The 22,470-nt window shown below is 42.0% G+C and overlaps 1 protein-coding gene across 1 annotated transcript; it reads right to left on the bottom strand.

Moving 5' to 3' along the window:
• Positions 1-918: 918 nt before the first annotated feature.
• tafa4b (TAFA chemokine like family member 4b) lies at positions 919-22,408 on the bottom strand. The gene is made up of 5 exons (XM_062411726.1): positions 22,272-22,408; positions 20,988-21,103; positions 13,777-13,932; positions 4,569-4,693; positions 919-1,955 (listed from the first exon to the last, which is right to left on the bottom strand). The coding sequence occupies exons 2-5, from the start codon at positions 21,100-21,102 to the stop codon at positions 1,944-1,946; spliced, it is 408 nt and encodes a 135-aa protein (XP_062267710.1). The 5' UTR covers position 21,103; positions 22,272-22,408; the 3' UTR covers positions 919-1,943.
• Between the last annotated feature and the right edge of the window lie 62 nt (positions 22,409-22,470).

The following is a 22,470-nucleotide window of genomic DNA, read 5'->3' as shown; positions in this document are numbered from 1 at the left end:
TGGGAAAGAGGGCATTGTGGTGTGACTGGCCCGACTGCAGTGCTGCACCGTAGGCCTAAAAATATTCCATGTCAGTGCTCCCGAGAGGAGCCCAGTGCTATCCAGGCCTCTCAGTAATGAGAGCGCAGAGCTGCCTGCTACTGGTAGCCCTGCTGTCCCCCAGCTCCCTCCGGCTCAGAGATGGAGCTGGAGAAGCAGCGGCCCACAGATTTATCATAGCTCACAAAGCAGAATGTCTGAAAGCAGAGGCTCTCATTCGCAGAGGAGCGGCCCCTGGCGGGCTAACCCCTGGGCACACTGACCCAACACATTCACATATCAGAGAGGCAGACACAGACAGTTTGGGAAAGACTTGCACTTGGATTTCTGGAAAGAATAAGAGCAAAAAGCTGCACATGAGTACAGACATCAGAGAAATAAAGATTTGCTATGAGGGACAGTGTGTGAGAACTATTTCAAATGTCCCCTGTCTTGCACGATATGCAGTGGAGCGGAGACGATAGAAGGCCCAGAGAGATTCAAAGAGAGGGGGAGTATGAGAGGGAGAATGGACAGACACAATTGAAAGATTGAAGCTGGTTGTATTGGGCTCTATGCTATTGTACTCAGTGCAGTAATGATCCAGCCCTGTAGGGAAAGAAAATATGCCTGCAAAGGGTTGAACTGCCATTATCCGTGGCAATTATTTCAGTATATCTCACCGGAGCATCGATGTGGAGGGCGATTCTGTAAGCAATCCATGGGCAGTGTGCATACAGAAACTCACCACTCCTAATAAAGGCAGTGCAAAAAGACCCTTTCCATACAAACGCTTTGTATTTAAAGTGCCTCGAAAGATTAGGAGACTGAGCGCCGAGAAAGAGAAAGGAGAAAACATTTCCATTAAAGTGAAAAACATCATAAAGACAACTCGTCCTCCTTGTTGGAACATTTTATGGGCCTCCTTTTAACAGCTAACATAAGAGATGTCACACAGTGAATATAATAGATGAAAGATATATACGTTTGAAGGCTGAGTTGGAAAAGGTTTCTGGGCAAAAATGAGATGGCTGAATCACAAACCTCTAGTTCATATTGTATCAGGCTGCATGTAAGTGAGGCTCAGTCATCAGAGCCATTTTTAACCAATAACTACTCAGAAAAAATGGGGCGTGATGTCTATATATTTGTATATATTTATCTACTTCAAGCGTCTGATGTTTTACAAAATGCTCACCTTCAATTCCATGTGACATCCACAATAAAAGATGGGAGAACTCTAGAAAAACAAAACATTCCCAAACGGTCTCAACTAGTGCAAATATCTTACATGAATTTTTAATATGTTGTTATGATCCTACCCTGCAATTCCTAATGAGAACTGCAAAATGACTTCTGCACAACAGTCTTCATGGTGGTGACTTGACCCACAAGAGCAATTCCACGCTTATTTGCTATTTGCTAGTTATGAGCTGCTATCGCTTTCATTTCTGCCAAATCATCTGCGCTATCTCCTGTATAAGCTCTACGTACTGAGACGGGTCTGGACGGCATCCAGCAGCACTCTAAGCTTTTAGCTCACATCTCACACTCGTCCACGAATGCTTTGTTGAAATATATACTTTGAAATACTTAATCTGTGTCTAAAATCGACCAGTTTGTGATCAATCCACACATTGTCCTTTACTGGAAAATAAGAGTCCATCTGTGTCCACATGTACCCTGGGTGTCCATGATTGTAGTCCATTGGTCTTAACCAGCATACTGTATATGCCATATGTGCGGCTCCATGTAGCCAAGAGTACATAGTTTGTGATGAGTACACGTTATCCCATTGTTTTGTGATGGATGGCCTGACAGCGGTCCTTTCCTTGATATTCCTCCCCATCGTACAGTAAAAATGTGTGAGTCATCCTTTCCACATGGAGAGTTTCAGGTTTCCTCATGGCTCAGCGGCTCTCTTGCTATCGTGTGACCTGGAAAAGAAAAAGCAATACCACAGATAAGAGAGAACCATGTCATTTTATGGAGCGACTATGTGCCCCTCTTCCCACTCGCAAAACTAATGTTATCATTTGAAAGAGCCCATCAGGGGTCACTGGGAGAATATTCCACATCACACAAACAGGTTTCCTCTTTGTCTGGTTTTATTGGATTAAAAACCTTTTGTCTTTGCATTCTGTCTGGCTGACTGATTTCGGGAAACAGAGCTGCTAACGCTGAATTTCACATGTCTTGAAGCTAATAGGGTTTGCTTACACTCCGGCAGGAAGTTGAAGACATATAATTGGAGATGTAAAGAGCTTGTTTTCCATCAACACAACCCCTCCCATGTGCATTTCAAATATCCTCATATATCAAGAAATCCTGGCTCCAGCTCTAGTCCCTGAAGCCGTTTTAAAATGGGACAAGTGACAACATGTATCTAATGGTGCATTGTCTTTGCTGTTCCTTGTTAAAACGTATCCATGTGCCTCAGTCAGCTGATGTATGCATCTTTCTACAGCCCACCTACGCTGTGTGGGAGTGAAATCCAGCCGGACAGATACAAATCATTGTGGTGAATGAGACACTGAGGTGGTGAAAGGAGGCCATGGGTAGAAAGAGAGACGCAGGATAAAGAGAGACACAGAGAAAAGCGAGCGAGCGGAGCTGTGCGAGCGGTTGCCAGGGAATCAAAGTCTCATTGCAACTATCTTCAGTGACATCTGCCACCAGGTCTCCAAGTAACCGCTCGCCGGTCCCAAAGCACCTTGCAAATGCACAATTAATGTCCACTGATGCAGTCAGCCATTGGATCCTCGTCCCTCTCTCAGCTGATCGACCAGTCAGAAGGTGTGAGAGAAACAAAACAAGTGTGTGTGTGTGTGTGTGTGCAGGGGGGGGGGGGGGGGGGGTACATGGAATGGCAACATGCGACCGAATGAGGATAATTGCACCTGTCAGTCCCAGAGTTGGTGTTAGGCCCAGGGTCATTAATTCCATCGCCCGTGATGGAGCCCAGCGGTGCCTCTGTTCCTCAGTCTATCTCACTCACCAATTTAATTATGACTCTTAATTGTAGAGCCTCTGTGGAAGGCCCCAGCCATAATGCATTCTAATGAATGCACCAGATGTTGTGCTGTTATGCCATCTCTCGAGCAATTACTCTTATTGCGCCGGCGCCGCTTCCCTCACAACTGTTTCTCTTCGTATATTTCACCTGTAAATAAACTGCACCTGCTCCGTCCCACAGCACACTCTCTATACACTCACACACAGCCTGGATGTCAGTGCCGCAAATTAACTTTCACACCTCAACAGTTTACAAAGGGCCATGAAGGACCCTCATTTAAATCAATTCATCTCATCTGAATAGTGTCAGTTTACATGACATCACGCTGTGGATGTGCTGGCTACAGAGTGTACAGAGGTGTTGTGTTTTCGACATCCCTGTTTTTTTTCTCTCTTGTCTGAATAGACACTGTAACAGCAGGTTAACAAGCAGAGCTCACTTGAGGGGGTTGCTTGTTTACAAGCTTTGTATTTTGTATGTAATGCTGCCAGATATTTTAAATTACTTGAAATATATAACACTATTTAATGACCTTAAGCACCTTTTGTTGAGTTTAGTTACATGACTTGTCTTCTTAGATACACTATTAAAAAACAGCAATATGGATAATGTGGTTGAAAGCTTGTTTGCAAGACACTGATTGAGGCAAGTTGTTTTACAGAAAGCTAAATCAGTTCAATAAAGATCAAGAGAAGTCAATTCCACCTACAACAAATGTTCAACATTTATTCATATGTTTATCAGACATCAAGTCTTCCTCAGGGGAGGTTCTTTATGTGCGCACTGATAAGGTTACGTGGTTTGTTGTTACATACAAATGAGAAGGGATCAAAGCCACTGCCATAATTGTGTTTGGCTCGATATTAATGTAGGCGACAGCACAGTAACAAATGTAAAGAAAATAGCAGCATGTGTGTGGGGAAATGCAGAAAGTGTGCACACACATCTATTTGATAGACAATGAAGACAGGGGTGCAAAGAGAGGCATTAATATTATTATTATTACTATTGTTATTGGTAGTAGTAGTAGTAGTAGGATAACCCCGTGCTACTATAACTAATAATATCATTATATATATATAAATATTCTAAAAATTATCATTTTCATTGTAACATACAGTCTGACAGAGTGCCGATATGATGGTTACCCTCTCTCTATTTTGAAACCTAACAATTTAGTAGCACTTAAATGGCACTTAATTATAGCACTTTTTAGTTTAGCTTTTTTGAAGAAATTGTACTTCCTTGATTCGTGTTGTTCTGGGTTTGTACCCTCATGGTTGAAAGCACTTATTGTAAGTCGCTTTGGATAAAAGCGTCAGCTAAATGAAATGTAATGTAATGTAACATTGAGTCTGGTCCTGCAATTTATTTCTCTCCATAGTTGTTGTGGGAATCTTGGGTTTCTTTATGGTTTTGTAACATCTAGACCTTATTATGTGAAGTGTAACGAGATAATGTATGTTCCGCTTTGGCAAATTAAATTCATTTGAACTTGTTGGAAGACACAAACAAAGACAGTTACTCATCTCACCTTGGTGGTTTTGACTTTGTTGCCAGTGCTGCAGGACCAGCCAGTCAGGTCAGGCAGGACCTTACACTCCTCCCCATCCATACACGGATGCATCTGGCACCACCACTTCTGGACTACAATGGAGGCTAGAGAAAAGGAAGAGCAAGACAGCGGCTGAAATGATGACAAGCTGTGAATAATGACAAAAACCCTTGACAGGGGTATAACGCACATGTTCTTGTTATCTACTCATCTAATCATCCATCTGTTATCTGTACCGCATATCTGAGGGTCATGAGGACTTGCAGGGCCCAAATACAGAGACAGACAACTATTCACAAAAATCACATCTTTAGACCATGGGAGATCCAGCTGGGATTTGAACCGGGATCCTTCTTGCTCGTGACAGTGCTAACCACCACACCGCCAAAGGGTTGTGTATTTTACCATACACACAGCAACACAACATAAACAATTATTTCAGAATGGACAAAGTAGCTTTAATACCATTTTTGACACTGATAATGTAACAAGTGCTGTCAGTGGTGCTGATCCTACAGCTGGGACTACTGCAGGATCAGCACCATGGAGAGCGCTTGTAACAAAACACTTTGCTTATGTTCAATCCTCCAATATCTCTGAGCAGTTGTGTGTGTGTGTGTGTTTTCATCTGTATTATGATTACTGTGATTTTCACAGGAGCTCAAAAAGCAGAAGGAGTTACCTGTTTTTTTCATTATAATCAGATTAATGTAATCCCCCATCTTAAACCCTATGTGGAATAGGCCTGGCGTTCGCAAGAGGGAAAAAAATAAAATCAGAAGAAACCGGGGAAATATGACACAGATATTCATTCTAAAGCCGAGGCGGTGATAACTAATAAAAGTCTTTAACTTTCCTCGATGCAGCCAATCAAATGTGGCCATCATGTAATGCTGCAAAGACGGACAGAGATTTTTGAATAAGTCACTATAGTGTTATTAGTCCTTGAGTATAATATAATATAGGCATGTTTTTGTAATTGTGGAGATGGGTGATATTCTTACTTCAAAAACGTTTTATATATATTATTGGCCTTATCCCTAAATGTATAGAGAAAGAATACAGTGATAATTTTCTATTATTTTGATGTGAAAAATGGATAAGCACAAGCTTCTGAACTTGATCTACACATAATCTGCTGTTAAAATCAGAGCAGCTGACACTCAAATCTCCCAGATCATCTGACCCACTGTCACAACCGAAGACAGGCTTAGGGCTGAGAATAACTCTGGTCCCTCTTTCCAAACTTATCATCCATCCATCCTCCTATCTGGGGCGGGATATTAGACTGCACCCAGTTCTCAACCCTCTGACAGACATGGAAATTGGGATCTCTTGTGACTATTGTTTCCAACAAAGGACGGAGACAAGGTGGTATTGGCAGGAAAATGGGCTTTCAAATGCATTATGCAAAACGAACACGGACAAATCCTCTCAAGTAACTTGTAAGAAGACAACGCTGTGACTGAGAGAGAAAAAGAAGGAGGAAGACAAGGCTAAATAATAGGTGCTCACCAAGAAAACATCTTTGTATTGAGGAAATGAACAGCGAAGGGAACTAAGAGATGCAGAGAAGGAAGGGGCGGAGGAAGACGGAGGCCGTTTGAGGATGACCGACGCCAACAGAGAGAGAAGCAGATTAAACAACGAGAACAGAGAGACAGAGGCTAAAGAACTGAGGCAGAGTGGAAAGTAGGCAGCACATATTCAAGGACTGGAACAGGAAGGCATGTAAGGAGAAGAGGGAAGCCAATGCCAAATTGGTCACCACAAAAGAAAAGAGAAAAACCTCTCACAGCTATCAGAAGGCGTAATGTTGAACACACTGTTATGATGCATGAGCTCAGTGGCAGTAAGCGGTTCTAAAAACCAATGGCTGTGTAATGCTTGTTAATGTGGCCATTATGGTGTCGACAACGGTGCTTTGCACTGTGAGAGTGTTATTTAGAGCTAATGGGCATGGCCTGTGAGTGCTATTATGGAGTTTATATGCAGCTTATCTCATGCTATACCAGGAGGGCGGGATTGGTGTGACACACAAGCAACTGCCTGTCACGTAGGAGAATGAAGAAGGGCCCCATATGCGACCTGTGATGTCCTGTGATCTCAGAAACGGGTCTCAACAGATCGATGATAAAAAGATTACAGCGGTACTTACTGTGCTTGGAGTAGTTAGCAGTGAGATCATCCCCTCAGGGACCACGTTTTTTCCATGCACTGTTGTAGATGCGCAGAGCCTGTGTGCTAGTAAAACAACTGTGAGGCCTCCGATGACAGCTATTAGAAGGCCTGTAAAATCTGGTTTTGCAAGCTTGCTTCTGAATATGTATCTGATTTCCACTCAGGGTGATGCTGACGAATTCTTGTGCAAGACAATGAACCCTAAATTCCCCCTGACAGCAGTGCCGGCAGTGTGTGAGTGATGTGTGATAAGTAGATGCACTGTATGAATGTGTTTCTGAATGGGTGAATGGAAAAGGTAGAAGAGCACTTTATATATATATATACCATTTACGTTTACCTCACAATGGTCGACCTAAGTTGTGTACTATTCAAAATACTTTGAATAGTATTATTAGCTTGGTTGATTGAAATGATCGAAACAAACGCTCTCCCTGCACAATTCTTCAATTTTTCCTGTGACATCTTTATTACAACAATAGTAAATGTGAAACTGTACCATTGGCAAGTTCTCAGAATAGAAAGATGATGCATTATCTCCAGGTAAAACGTGTATAACACACAAGGTAACTCTGAGTCTACCTCTAATTGCATCAGTCTCATTAAGACACTGTATTTATATTCAGAAAAGCTGCATATGCTAATTATAAAAGTGTTACAGCTCAGGCGTGCATTTCATCACAGTAACTATCAGCTCATTACAACTCAAAATGGCTCCCTTTTAAGTCCCCTCTAATATTTCCAGCACGGGATCAGATGCGAGCAAATGTCTAGACAGAGCTTTGCTTAAGGTGCAGGTGATTAGGCAACACCAGGGACTGGGGCTATGCTATTCCCTGGGTTGTGGCTCAGTCTCTGCGGTGCTCTAAATTAGGTCTGTTGAGGTTTCACGCTACGAGGCTGCCTACAGCTCTGTCTCTCCTCCTACTCATCACAACATGTCAATCTCAAACAAACACACACACACACACACACAACTGATGTGTCACTCATCTTTATGCCAGTTGTGGTTACAGCTTTTATTTGTTTGTATGTGCGAGCAAGTATGTCGCGTACATCAGCGTCGATCCCAACAAAGCTGCAGGCAATAGCCCGGTCCTTCCTGCGCTGCCGCCTGCATTGTCATTGTAATGTTTCTGACATCAAGTGGACAAAGTTGAAATTGCAGGTCCCCTTATCTGCATTTTTAGTCGTACTTCACATAGTTCAGACTTCTCTCACCACATCCAAGCGTTGTTGTTCGCAATGTTCAATTATTGTAATAATCTTGTGGGTGCCGTTCCTTGTTAGCAGCCAATTAACACTTTATCAATGCATGCCACTTCCACCTCTGCAGGTATTTCACAGAAAAACAACTCAACTGATATGTGACATCGTTTTTGTTGGAAAGAAATTCTCACATTTTCACGGATTGCAAACACAACAACATTCACACCCCAAGGCACTCGCCGTTCCCCATCGTTCGCCATGCAACTGTTTAAACTCACACTGTATGAACATCTAGCGCCTGTGGCTTTTAGGGGAGAGGTGTAAATAGATTTATTGACATTAAACTGAAAAGTTACCAGGTTAAAAGGGATTTCTTCACCTATAACCTACTTTCATCTAAAGTCGGTTGAGTCACATGAAAGAGAATAATAGATGAACCTTTGATATGAAAAAAAACAATGGATTCAGTGAATACGTATCCAATTGTATCATTCAAATGTAGCCTGTTTGATGTGGGGCCGGGGACACTAATACAGTATGTGCACTCAGGTGTGAGGGAGTGTTTGCCCATTAATTCTTTACAAAGGCAATCCCTGAACTCACTCAATGAACCAACACAAACTGCAACTTTACTTTGACTTTGCACATGTGTGTCTATGCATCTGCAGGCATGTGTGTGTGTGTGTGTGTGTGTGTGTGTGTGTGTGTGTGTGTGTGTGTGTGTTTGTGTGTGTGTACATGTATGCAGTCCCCCACTGTACTGTACGTGTCATGCGTAAAAGCACAGCCACAAGCAGTCCTGTGCTCTGCTCCCAGATTATAACTATTTAAAGGGAATATGATGCATCTTTACAAAAATACACACACACGCACACACACACAAAGAAGAAGAAGAAGTTGGGGGTGGACCCAGAGGTATGAATACCGCCAGGCATTGTAACTGTTCCACTCAGGCTTCCTGTAGTGCAGGAGCAGTTGGGGAGAGGCATCCATCTCTTTCTGTAATGACTTACTAACACACTGAGTTTATGTTGCCCCGTCACACAAACACACACACACACACACCTACACACACACACACACACACACACACATGCACAACCAATGAGAAGAAAAAAACAGGTGGAAAATGTTCAGAAAGAGATTATACATGGTGAACATGGTGTCAGAATGTATTATGGAGGAGACATTACATTAAACGACATCAGGCTGATCTGTGCTGACACGCTCTACTTGATTTCTTTGCCCGATAATGAAACAAGTTTGTCTGTGACCACATCTCATACTGAACTAAATCCACTCATCCACCATTTTTATCAGGCCTCTGTGCTCTCCACTGCCGGACACACTTTAGTGATAGTGTCTGTGGAAAGATTTAAAGTCCTTTTTTATGACTGCAACCCGTAGCATCGCAGGCACATACCAAGTATTCTGCTCAATTTGTGACTAAATTCAATCATTTTTGTTACGTTATTTTTTTATTTTGAATGTACCTGCACTTCGAGTTAATAGTTGCTCTGCAGACAGAGGGTCATTTGAGGTGACTCATGTTAAAGGTAAAATGACACAGCGGTACACATATAAAGTGGTTCATTTAGCTCTGCGTGTATGGGCTACAGTATTTAACGGCTCCCTGCAGGTTAATACGTTGACAATTTGTGTTGATAATAATGTGCTTCCAATTTGATGCCCTTAAAAAGGGTTGTTCATTCCCACCTCCACCTTTGTAAAGTGTTGATGTTTTTTTATTTAAGTTTTAAAGTCAAACTTTTACTTGATGAGGAATACTTTCATATTACTGCATAATCACATTATACAAGTTAATGATCTTCATCCTTGTTCACATAGAAGCAATAGCTCGCACATTTTACAAGAGGATGGGTTTGTTTTAGAGCATTGTAGAGATTTGCATTCATTCCCTGGAGGTGCACACTAACACAAACACTTTCCTAACTAACACTGTGAGATTGACCAAACTTGGCAGAACTTCAATTGAGACACAAACATTTTATTTATCCTGACAACACAACAGTGGAACCAAACAGTGGACACACACTTAAACAAATCTATAGACCCACTGCATCGCTCCTGCAGAGAAACAAGTTAACTTCATGACCTCTGTAAATAATTCTACCACCGAAAACTCTTCACCCTCAGATTTAGATTTTTCGAAATCACTTTGTTTACAGAAGTAACTCCTCATCCACTCAAACACCATAATTGTAAAAGAAAATAAAAGCACAAAGAAATGGCTTTCATGATAAATTTTGCAAAAAAATCAAGGAAGTTCACTTGAAAAAGTTAATCTGACAGTAATGGGCCCTGTGCAGCAGCCAGTAATGGGACCTGCTACCATTTACTCCTCTTTCCGCCGGCATCAATAATGTAACTCCATTTACACTGAAGCTTTTCTACAAAGGGCCGGCTGCTTAGAGGGGTTCTCTCTCTCCCATCAGCGCTCCAGCCGACTAAGGTGAGAGGCGTGTGAGCGGATGTGTGTCCGCAGACGTGTCTGTGTGAGTAAAACAGTGTCGGATGGGGTGAGATCCTTTGTAAGCGTGAACTCCGAGGTCAAGCATGACTCATGAGATAAGTGCTGCTGAGCGCTGGATTTAGAAGTGAGAGGGGGTGCGACTCGGAGGTGGGATATGAATGGGAAATTAGAAAACCTCAGAGCTAGTGTGTGTCTGTGTGTGTGTGTGTGTGTACGTGCGGGTGTGCATGTGTGTCTGGGTAAGGGAACTGGTTTTACTAATGCTCGTCATTGTTGTTTCTTTCTTTCAGCAGATGATACTTAGTTATTGAAGTGAGCAAACAAAAGCAAAGCATCAGGGGCCACACTTTTGGCAGAGAAGTTTCGAAGGATTCCTTACTTATCCCAGTTTTCATTAAGAAACCAATCATCTTTGCTCTGGTTGCTTGGTTTTATCATTATCTAGTGAGTGTTCCCATAAAGGAACTCATCAAAGAGGCTAAACAACAACCCTGCTTGTTTATTGGGGGAAAGTAGTGTTGAAATGAACTCCATGGTGTGTCCGTGACTGAGTCATTTGAATGGGAAAAGCACCGTCTACTGGCCACATGCAGGAATAGCAACCCAGTGGATCTTAACAGTCGGATTTGCTTGTTTCTTTGTGACAAGAAGAGTGATGTATTCAAACCAACCCCAAGCTTCTAATGACTTTTGGGAAAACAAGAGTTTTATGACGTACAAAACATGCACAACCTCATTATTTGGTGTGATAATGATGATCTCCTTAGTCTAACACCCTCATTAAATGTGCAGGCCTAGTTTTTGCAACAGCGAGGCATTTCAGCTCTTTTCTTACAGGCAGGTTTGATGTGGGATATGGTGAGAACATTTTTGGGGAAATTATTCTGAAGAAAATCTAAATCTTGTCTATATCCATGTGCTTTTCTTTTTTATTTATCCTTCATCTCAGTCTTATTATAAACATGTCATTCTGTTAACACATGACCAAAATTGTCTAGAAATAGAAGTCTATAATAGAAGGGTGAGTTAACGTCTTCTTGAACATCCTTATTTCAAAAAAGAAAAAATTAAAAGGTCAAGTTCCAAGTCTGAAAAAATACTTCACTTCATCCGTGTTCACACAACTCATAACAAGTCTTCATCTGCTCGGGTTTATCAGTGGTTCAGGTCGGTACGAGAGTTGAACCAGCTTCCACCTCCCAGCTGACCTTAACAGTTTGAATAACCCGTGTTGCTTCGGAGATTCACTGGCATCACTCACGTATGAGACAACTATATATTTTACCCTGGTAGGGGGCTAATGCAGTGTGATTGGATCAGGCTGGCTGACACACTGTGTGTGTGGTGGTGATCTCAGCGGAGCATCTGTGGATGATAGGGGTCACTGACACTGCTTGTTTCTTGCTGGGCAGAAGCTCTCGGAGCGGACAAACGTCTGGAACACAGGTCTATGAAAGCGACCCGTGGTTTTCATCTGTCCATCATTACACATACACAGCATGCATTAGCGGGCACAAACACATTTATGTCCGTGTCTGCTGTGCGTGTGGGCAGAATTCTATGGATAATGAATGATCTGCTTCAGTTTTTCTCGACCTAATCTTCATTTATGATCTACATCCATCCATCCATTGTCTGTACTGCTTATTCTTTAGAGGACAGCGGGGGAAACTGGACCCAATCCCAGCTGGACAGGTCGTGGGGCCGTCATATAGAGACAAACAACCATATCTATGGTCAATCGAACGATAAGCTGCATGTCCTTGTGGGAGGAAGCCGGAGTACCCAGGGAAAACCAATGCCGACACAGGGAGAATTTACAAACTCCACACAGAAAGACCTTGGCCAAGCGGAGACCCCAACAAGGAACCAGCTTCTTGCTTTGAGGTAACAGTGCTCACGGTCACCGTTGCAGCTCTGAGTCAACATCAGGATTTGTCCCAAAGCCTCTTCTGGGTAGTGATTGGGTTATCACCTCAATTTTACATCTCTATCCATTAATGTTATCAGAGGAAGACACTTTCTCTTTCACCATCTGTTCTGCAGTGAGCTGACTAGATATGAAGTGAAACGCTGTCCCAAATAAAATCAGGCCTTTTAAACTGCAGTTTAAATTTCCAGACTTGAGGCCAAGCCTGTCTTGGCTGACAGCTGTTGCATATTTGCTCCTCTTTTCATAGATCACAGGGAATAAGGAAGGCAAGGAGACATTCTTGGCAGGGGTTCAACTATGTTAGCACAGGCTGCTAGACAAGCAGGGCACAGATATAAGGTTCGGGTAGATACCAGGTACACGCACTAAAAACCCCATAAACATAATTAATACTGACTTTACAATAAACCATACAAATGAGAATACCTCAACTTCATAGTGCAAGTTAGAAATCATGGATATTGCCGATACTAAGTGTGTTATGACAGTATCTTAAATTTGATATTTGTCAAACTGGATCTGTTTCTTAATCGTTCATCTTATATAATAGAGGGATAAATAGGCCCTGTGTGTCCTTTTCCCATCAGATTTAAAAGGTTTAGCTTTTTTGTGTGAGGTGTTGAGTGTTGTCCTCCAGCCTGGAAGCCAATTTACATAAAGCGCAGCATTTTATTCGTTCCTGTCTCACCTGCAATTTATCTCTCTAACTGAATCTGCTAATGATCGAGGTGAAATGCTCTGTATAACAAATAATTACAGCCTCTTTGACCCTGTCTGGTTCAAACCTTGTGGAAACATGTTGTGCCGCCGAGCACTGTCCATACCCGTTTTAAATTCTGCTCACGTTCATCAGGTTTCCAAATATAAAATAGGTGCGGCAGAACTTTACAGACTCTGCAGCACAGTTGTGGGGAAAAGTGTAATAAAATAATGCATGAGGCATCTCATATATTTCTCTTTGACTTAATGGTGCAGCCATGAAAATGTCCTCTGTTGGAATATTTCCCTGAATGTATAGGTTTCATGTACTGTAGCTTTAATGAAGTGTTGAATGTACAGTATATTTTAATGCAGGGTGGAATCTTTACATCTACTTCCGGGTAAATTTAATGAGCAGTCAAACCAGAGACTCAAAGCTCCACTATAACATCACGTAGGGAAGGTTAATACTTTTGTCTGCTGTAAAATTTTGCCTTCACAGAAATGAAAAAAGGTGATATTTCAAAATAAAATGTACAGTGTTTAGCTTTTGAAAAAAAGTAGTTTCAAGCCAGACAAAACATAGATAGAGGATCTGGATTTTGGGACTGCTAATACAACCCAAGGATGTTCTTGAATATACACAAACACAGACATGAAGAGATTTTTACCTTCCACACATGAAGGTCTGGTTCTGGTGGTGCCGGCAACCTGCCCCGGGAAACAGGAACACTTGACAGTTTGAGAGCGCTCCTCAATCTTGTTCTTATTACAGCAGCGATGGACGGCCACCACTTCACACGTCCCCTGCTTCACCTGATACGAGACTGAAAGAGAGAAACATAGAAAGAAGATAAGGAGGGCATTATTTGATAGAAATTCATAGACTGTAATCATTTTTTGCTATTTTGAGCTTGTTGTTGCCAAAAAACGTGGTTTAAGTCAAATGTTGTTCTGCAATAAAATAATTAAATACAACAGCTTCTCTGACAATCACACACATCTGCTGAATGGTTCTGTTTTGTATGGAATCCTCCCTTTCCAGCCTCATACTCTTTGATTCATAAATAAAATCTCTTTATTGATACTTTGCTTTTATTCTCAGCCCAGTGCCCTCATTATCGACATCACAGAGGCTGCAAAAGACATGTTGACAAAAACAATACATTTCTTTGTGTTCATTTCAGACAAAATGAGCCACTTTATCAGACATGCACATTTTATGAGGAAGTCATGTGGTGGAACAACCTACTAACAGATCCTTGCATGAACCCATCACTATTAAGTGCACGTGTGTGTGTATGCACCGCTACACATTTATATGTCTGCTCTTCTCGTCATGTCTTTGTGTTTGTGTGTGTTGGCTTCTGCATTCCCACATAGTAAAATCGTTTGGCCCAGATTAGGCCCACATGCGGCCCACATATGGCACTTGGGCAGTTCGCCCCTGTCTGCCAGACCTGGGCCATTGGTAATCCAAAGTAATACTGCATTTCAACCAAAGGTGTCGAAGGTGGCCAGAATTTGTTTTGTGCTATTTTGGCCATATTCCGCATTTACCACTTTAGCTTCACAACCAGGCTACACCATGCTGAGAGCACCGCATTTTTGCCAAAAGTGACCCACTTTTGTTTTGGGATATTCGGCCCACTTTAGTCTCACACCCATTCTGTCCAGGCCACATGAAGGCCAGAGGTGCCGCATCACTGCCAGAAGTGGCCCACTTGCGAATAATATCTGTGGTTTGGATGTGTGTTCCTGAAAGTAATACTTTTTTCGAGGATAACTGTTTTTCTCCCGACAGCAGCAACACACAAACGGCGTCTTCTCTCCCTTGATTACCTCCACTTTTCCCCGGGGAGCTCGCTCGGTTTTTATGGTGACATACACCCGACAGTAACGGGACAGAAGGTCATGTTTGACTTAAAGTTTGAACCCAACGCTGTCTACCTTGTTGCCAAATTCATCTTTATGTGTGCGTGTGTGATTTAAAGGTGATAATGAGCTTTTAATTGGAATCATGTATGTTAAGTCTCACTTGATTAATCTCGTAGAGGGACATGCCTCTTGTTACACAGATCATCAATTTCCACGTGCGAAAACGGAAATACGGATTTGCACGTATAATAAGTACCTTCATGGTATGTTGCAGTTGACACTTTTATATCTGCCAAATGTGCATGAGCATAATGTGTGTTAAAGGTTAGAAATCTGTGCTGCAGTGTCTCTGCTAATGTCACGTTTTATTCAAGCATGTTAACCCCATGAATCTCTCAGGAGGAAGTATTTTTTTGTGGCCACCTAAAGAAAAACACCTCCACCAAAGATGTTGGGTAAAATGTTTAGTTAATACAATCTGTGCTTATGGCTTCTGAACGGATCCAGCCGCCTCATCTCTCAAAACTCGTGGTGCACTCCGGAGCGTTGGTCGCTGGGCACAGCAAACCCTGCTGGTGACATTACTACCTATAAGCCTCTTTACAGCCCTGGAAAAACCTTGGTTATAGTGTATCATAAGCCCAGATTTCATTTATGTACGTGACTATACCCAGACTCCAAAACTTTTCATGCTCAGCTGAATGAGCTTTGCAGGCAAGACACAAACGTGCACACACACACATACACACACTCACTGCTGCAAACACACACACACACACACATACATTCACACTCTGCAATGGGTTCCATTTCTTCAGGCCATGGCCCCTCTCATCCTTTCTGATTTAAAGTTTGTTTGTTCTCTTCTCCAGAGAGCCCCCACCAATGATCCCTGGCTCTCTGAGGGTGCCCCTCCGCTATCATCCCTCCACTTTCATTTCCCTCACTTCTCTGTCTCAGGCTCTCCCGAGGCTGGAGCAGCTGCCAGATTACACCCCCCACTACCCCCTGCCCTCACACACAAACACATACAGCCTATATCTACAGATAGACATCTAGAATAGACGAGAACAAACCCAATGAGATTAGAAATTGTAGTTCAAGTACTATCAAATCGCCCTTGTTTTAATCAGACTCAAGCCCCCATTATCATTATTGAAATTAATTCACTGGTGCCTGGGTAAAAGCCCCCTATCTCCGAAACAGGCAGCTTGTTAGTGAGAAAGAGAGAGCGAGGGACGGAGTCGTGCAGGAGGAGGAGAAGCGGTGTCACAGGCGGCAGAACGAACAAAGAGCGGCTCAACTCCCGTTGGCGTAATGAGGTCAGAGGGTTCACAGGTCTCTGCTATATACTGCCTACATCTGAGCTGAAGCCTCTAAAGGTGTGTGTGTGTGTGTTTGTGTGTGTGTGTGGTGTGTGTTTGCCTTCATCAGAGAGCAAACTGCACATAGAAACATATTGATTATGTTTCGTTGGCTTGTAAATATCATTCACTTTCATAAAAGGATTAATAAAGTACGATAAGGTACTTTTTGCTGTATCTCTTGAATATGAAGTAACTCACCTCTGTAAGATGTATAAAAAACTGAAAAGTTCAGACATCCCCCAGATTTAACAAAGCTGTAAAAAAGTTGTATTTTATCTTATCTGTATGTGATGGTTGTTGGTTTTCCAGCTGTGAGACAAACATTAATTAAATATTTCCAACCGTCTCCAGTTCAGTGGGGAGATGGACAAATGTTTGTGTGATGTCAGAGAAATGTGAGTAAAGAATAAAAGCACGCTGTTAGCAGTAACATAGGTTTAGTTACACTATCGCTCTTTATCAGAGGCATTCACACTTTTTGTTTGCTTTAATAATGGAAAGCTGACATTCTCTCGCAGGCAGACAAGGTTTCACTCTGTAACAGAAATGATCAACGTTTTGGTATCGGTGAAAATATTCAGAAAATGTATTAAATAACTAGAACCCAGCAGAGCTCATACCTCACGCCAGACCCACAGCAGACCCTTCACATTCCATCAAGACGCACCAAATTGCACGAACTCATAAATATCAGTCCCCTGAATAAGTCGACATTTTTCATCAAAATAAGTGACTTGTTCCCTGAGAAATCATCCCCAAAGTGTTTGTATAACCTAAAATTTGCACCAATATGAATGAATGAGTTCTTCCCTGATCCATAATGCATCCTTCTATAAAGTTTCATGGTAATCCATCCAGTAGTCTGTATGTAGTCCTGCTAACTACCGAACTAACTAACTGACTCACTACCTTGCGCACACAAAAGCTTATCCTCCTTGGTAGAGGTAATAAAATAACATTTTTAGTTTGTAAGAGCAGACACGTCCTAAGCTAAAGAACACATCATAGGTGGATCTATGATTTATAACCTTAAGCATCCAGGGTATTTAATCGATAAACAGAGGTTGTGAAGAGTCATACAGAGTTTACAGTCAAAAACTATCTTATGTGGGTGGAATCAATTCAAAACCATCCACCCATGCTGCCCCGAAACTACACTTTTCTTTTCTTTATTGCAAAACCTGCTTGTCAGGGATACTGTTTGTATCTTTACTGTACATTGTTTCTGTCTTCAGATATGCTGGAAAGAATAAGTTTTCTGTGTATCTTACAGAACAAACTTCTTAAATGTTTCATGCTCAGTGCAACAATACTGAAATACAGGAATTTGTCAATATAAGGACCTAATGACTTTTTCTGTAGCAGACTGTTACTGAGAAGTGAATTATTCAAGATGTCCATTGTTTGCAGGGTAAAAATCATAAAGTCAGATCAATATCTATCAACTCCAAATCCAAAAATCCTGATCAGAGCCTGAACTCAGTGAAATTGTTTGGTTTTCCTTCCCACAGCCAGTGTTCGGAGAGCTGCAGCCTCTCCCCCCTCATCTGCTAATGCTAGTTGTGTTGAGCCCCCACTCAGCCACCCCAAAGCTATTTACACATAATAACATTGTATCTAATGTCTCAGTGTTGCCTTTAAATTATTCTGTTATGGCCGTCCCAGTGTAATAGAGCCCTGCACACGCCGAGATGAAAAGACTTCTCAAGCATGGCTAAACGCTTCTATTCCTGTGGCAGCCAAAAGGGAGGTATGGGTCGTGTGTGTGTGTGTGTGTCTCTGTGTGTGTGTGTGTGTGTGTGTGTGTGTGTGTGTGTGTGTGTGTGTATGTGTGTGTGTGTTTGACAACAGTAACCACGCAGCCAACAAACTTAGTTACCTTGAACCGATGGGTTAGCCAGGCGTTTGATGTATTCTGACAGACACAGGCAAACTGTGCAATTTATCAAAAGGCCATGTCTTACCCTCGTCAATATCTGACAAGCATGGCGAATCTGTCAGAGGTGGCCAAGACAGGAACCCACTGGTAAATTTCCAGGCAGCAAAATTAGAAAGATCAGCTGCGTGGGACAAGGTAACAAGGACGTCCAACATATATTCTCTAATATTAGGCAACATATTCAAACCGGAATCTCCAAACCTTTTGAAACTCTAACCTTTATTTTTACCTATTTTCTTTATTCATTTTCCCTTTGTAAGACCGATCACTCATTGCCCTTCCTTCCACTGCTCAGCTGCACAATGCCCTCCTTATCCAGGTCCGCCACAGCCCATCAATCCTGCAGACATTATCAGGGCTTAACAGGCCCACGTCAGGCATCACCAAGCTTTATGCAAATGGCCATTACAAGGTGCTGGTACGACCGAGTACTCAGGTGCTACGAATTCCAAGCAAAGCCTGCTCGCTGACGCCTTGTCAGAGCTGTTGTTTTTCACGGAGACTTAGATCATAACAGACTGCAATCGAGTACGCTTGCATGGACATACATACATGAAGGTGTTGTGTAAGCATGTCTTTACAAGCATGCTTATATTTAGAGAATAAATATGACAAAAGCCTTGGCAGCAGCACTTTTCATGCAGATATATCCTATTATGAATTCTTAACATGAGCCGAGGTGCAAATGCAAAAACACTGAATGAGAAGTGTCTAAAAGACGTCTGCTGTGATTAAAAGTATATTAAACCAAGACACCAAACTAAATTTAAGGATTTCTAATCACACTGCAATGGCGCTATACAAATAATAATAATTATAATAATAATAATAATAATAATAATAATAATAACAATAATAATAATAATACATTAAATTAAGTAATTTCCACACATTAGTAACCGACCGATTGGTCTCATTCTCCCATTTCATTAAAAAAAAAAGAAGGGAACTCATGAGAATTTCAGTGGAAACTTGCTCAGAAGCAGAGCCATGAAAACACATTTAGTTTTTTTACCTGTTTCAATAAGAAACAACACGAAAGGTCGAAGTGCATAATTTGTAAATTTGTGTTGCGTTACATTGCACCCTCCTGGAATGCAATGTACTGTGTGACCTGCTTATGAATAGTCTCTTGTTATGAAAACGCAGCGCAGGACTAAATGAATAGTGATGAAAAATCAATAGGTGTGTTAATTTGCATTCTCTGCCATAGGTTTCATTTCTGCCCAGCTGGCTCATTCAACATTTTTTTAGACGCCTCAGAGTCCTGCTTGAAAATAAAAAAAGCAGTTGCTACGTTTTCACACTAAATTAAAGTGACAGCTGTCTGTCTTATCATGTCTGAATGGTTAGTTGACATTCATTCTGCCCATTCCCATTATAGAACATTTTTTTAGGTGAGTTTCTTTAGGATGACAGATTGCCTTTGAAAATGACACTGAGTAAATGAGACTAAGCTTTTTTTAAACAAGATATTTCAAGCTGAGCATTTTTGGACCTCTAGAGCCACCATGTGGCAGCGGATGGTACACCACCAGGAGGACGGCCCAAACAAATGCCTCGCTGACCTGCACCGAAAAACAGCCCTTAAGTGGGAAACAAAACAAATCTACTATCTAGTAATCGTAAAGCACCGGCAATTATGTTTTGGCCTCAAACCGCTGTTTGTGTGTCAACAGCCAAAGTCTTTACTAATTAAAGTAAACCCCCCCAACAGTCGGTTTTGTGAGAGAGTCCCCTTGTTCCACAGCGCAAGTGAAACAAGGATGGGGCTGGTACCCAAACTGACCTTCACAATACACAGGGCCTGCAATTAGTAGTGTCCCTGCCGTAAGCAACCTGCCTCCTCTCCCTCAAAAGGGAAACTAATACCATCACCCACTGCGCAGACTGGGCGCTGGTAGCATTTCCATGGCACGCAAAGGTCACCTTGCAGAACACGAGCAGAGAGAGCATAGAAACCGGGAGATAATTAACGGTAATTGTCACAATTAAGTTCAAGGAAGAGGTGGCTTGGGAGCTTTGTTGCCAACAAATCTAAGTTTGAGATCCTGTGTGACTCAGCACAACTGTCCCAGTAGCCAGCCCCAATAAATTATTAACATATGATTGTAATAAAACTTTACTGGTCATCAATGGAAATCACAGTTAGAAGTGTGTGTGTGTGTGTGTCTGTGTGTGAGAGTGTGTATTTGCATAAGCAGACAACATGAGTTATACCTAGACCATTGTGGTTGTGGGGACATTGTGGGGACAAACAAAAAGTCCAAACAACGTAACTCATAAAATGTTAAAGTGCAGACAGGTTTAAAGGTTAGTAAGGTAGGTCTTAGGGTCAGACATGTAGTAACTATGTGTGTTTCTGTGTGAGTGTAGGGCGGGAGGCTTGCAGCTTTGCATATTTCAGACATGCAATTATGAGCCTGAGGATTAGAAGTCATGAGCCTCTGTGGCCTCTTCTACATGACACTTAGGCCTGTTTGGCCTGTGCTTATGCATCCAGGCCCAAAAACAAAGTCTCATCTGGATCAGGTTCAGTCACACTGTGGGTCTCTGAGCCCTCCTCCAGGTTGGGGATGGCTCAGTCTGCGACAGGCTCAAGGAACATGTGTTGTGCCTCTGCAGTGACAGTGTAATTAACCTCTCATTGTCATGGGAAGGGTGGAGGGGAGGGGGTTCGGAGCGAGACCTGGTGTACCTGTCGGTCCCCGGTGGTTGCGGTTGCCAGCAGACACCGGGTCAACAGTGAGCATCACCAAGGCAACGAGGAAGGCCACCTGCAAAGGCCAAGCTGAACTCCGCCACAGTTTCATCCTGAGAGAGGGACAGAGCGGATGGAGAGAGAGAGGGGGGCAAAGAGGGGAGCAAAGGGGGACGAGAAAAGAGATTAGGACCAAGACCAACCCCCACCACCCAAAACAGACACACACATACACACAGAGCACAGCGCAGCTCAGCTCAGCACAGTACAGCGAAGCACCGAAGACAAAAAAAGATTGCCTTCCGTACAAGCAGACACAATGTGAGAGTGGAGCTGGGAAAGGTCAAAGGAAAAAGTGACAAGCTAGAGAACAGGGTAGACCCGAGGAGATGTTTTCCTCCAGCACAGACACACACAGGGTTTTACACTTCCGATTACATAAGGATGAACTCCTTCGGTTTTACGATTTTCTTAGCAATCGAACTTTATGAGTTCTGACTGGTTGAAATGATACTTATAATAACATATGTACAAAAGCTGCAGCTATTCATTATTTTCATTGTTGTTTGTTGATTATAATGCAGCTTATTTCTTTACTAATTTTTACACCCAAGGCCAACTACAGTACATCATATGCAAAAGCATGAATAATTAAAGAAAACCCAAGGGTTCAAATCTGATGAGTGAGGGATACATGAGATGTTTGTAGAAAAATTACGAAAAACATGATACCAGAATGTCCCAGACTGATGAGTGATGTCTTTAGATAGCTTGTTTCAACCAACCTACAGTTAGTTCAAAACTAAAATGTATTCTGTTAAACATATTTTGAATAAGATGTTGATACAGAGGTGAATTTATTTTGCTGGGTTAGGGTTAGGATAATGTAATGTAATGCTGGAAAAATAACTGAAACGATACCTTGGAAAAATAATGTTTGATCAACTGTCTGTTTATTGACACTGTCTAAGCTTGACAGCTGTTCTTTTTTTATTTCCCCTGATGGAAAAGAACAGTGATAATGGATTAATAACTGAAGGCATTTATCGGGAAAGAAAAATGCGAATATTTTTCTATTTTCTCACCTTCATATTTATAACAATAAATGACATTTGGTTGTATTTTCTGGGAACTTAACTGTTTCTGACATTATATAAATTCAAAAATAAATGAATGACTGATAACAAATAATCATGAGCTCTGGACTATGTGGTTTAAGAAGTTTTCTTATCTTTTTCTATTTCCCTGTGATTGAGTGTGTGTCACAGGACGTCATCTCACCTGTTGGTCGTCTCAGTCTCTTTTGGTCTCTCTTCCGCTGAGTAGCTCCTCTATGGACAGAGCGTAAAGGCCATGGCTGCGTTCACCAACACACCTCAGCTCTGTGTCGCCCTCTCCTCTTCCTCGTCTCACTACTGTTTCTCCTCTTCCTCCTCTCAAGCAGAAGAAGACTCTATAGAGAGACGACGTACAAAGATAT

Source organism: Platichthys flesus, chromosome 2 (genome assembly GCF_949316205.1).
Source record: "Platichthys flesus chromosome 2, fPlaFle2.1, whole genome shotgun sequence".
Taxonomy (NCBI): Eukaryota; Metazoa; Chordata; class Actinopteri; order Pleuronectiformes; family Pleuronectidae; genus Platichthys; species Platichthys flesus.
This window is presented reverse-complemented; position numbering and strand designations above follow the sequence as displayed.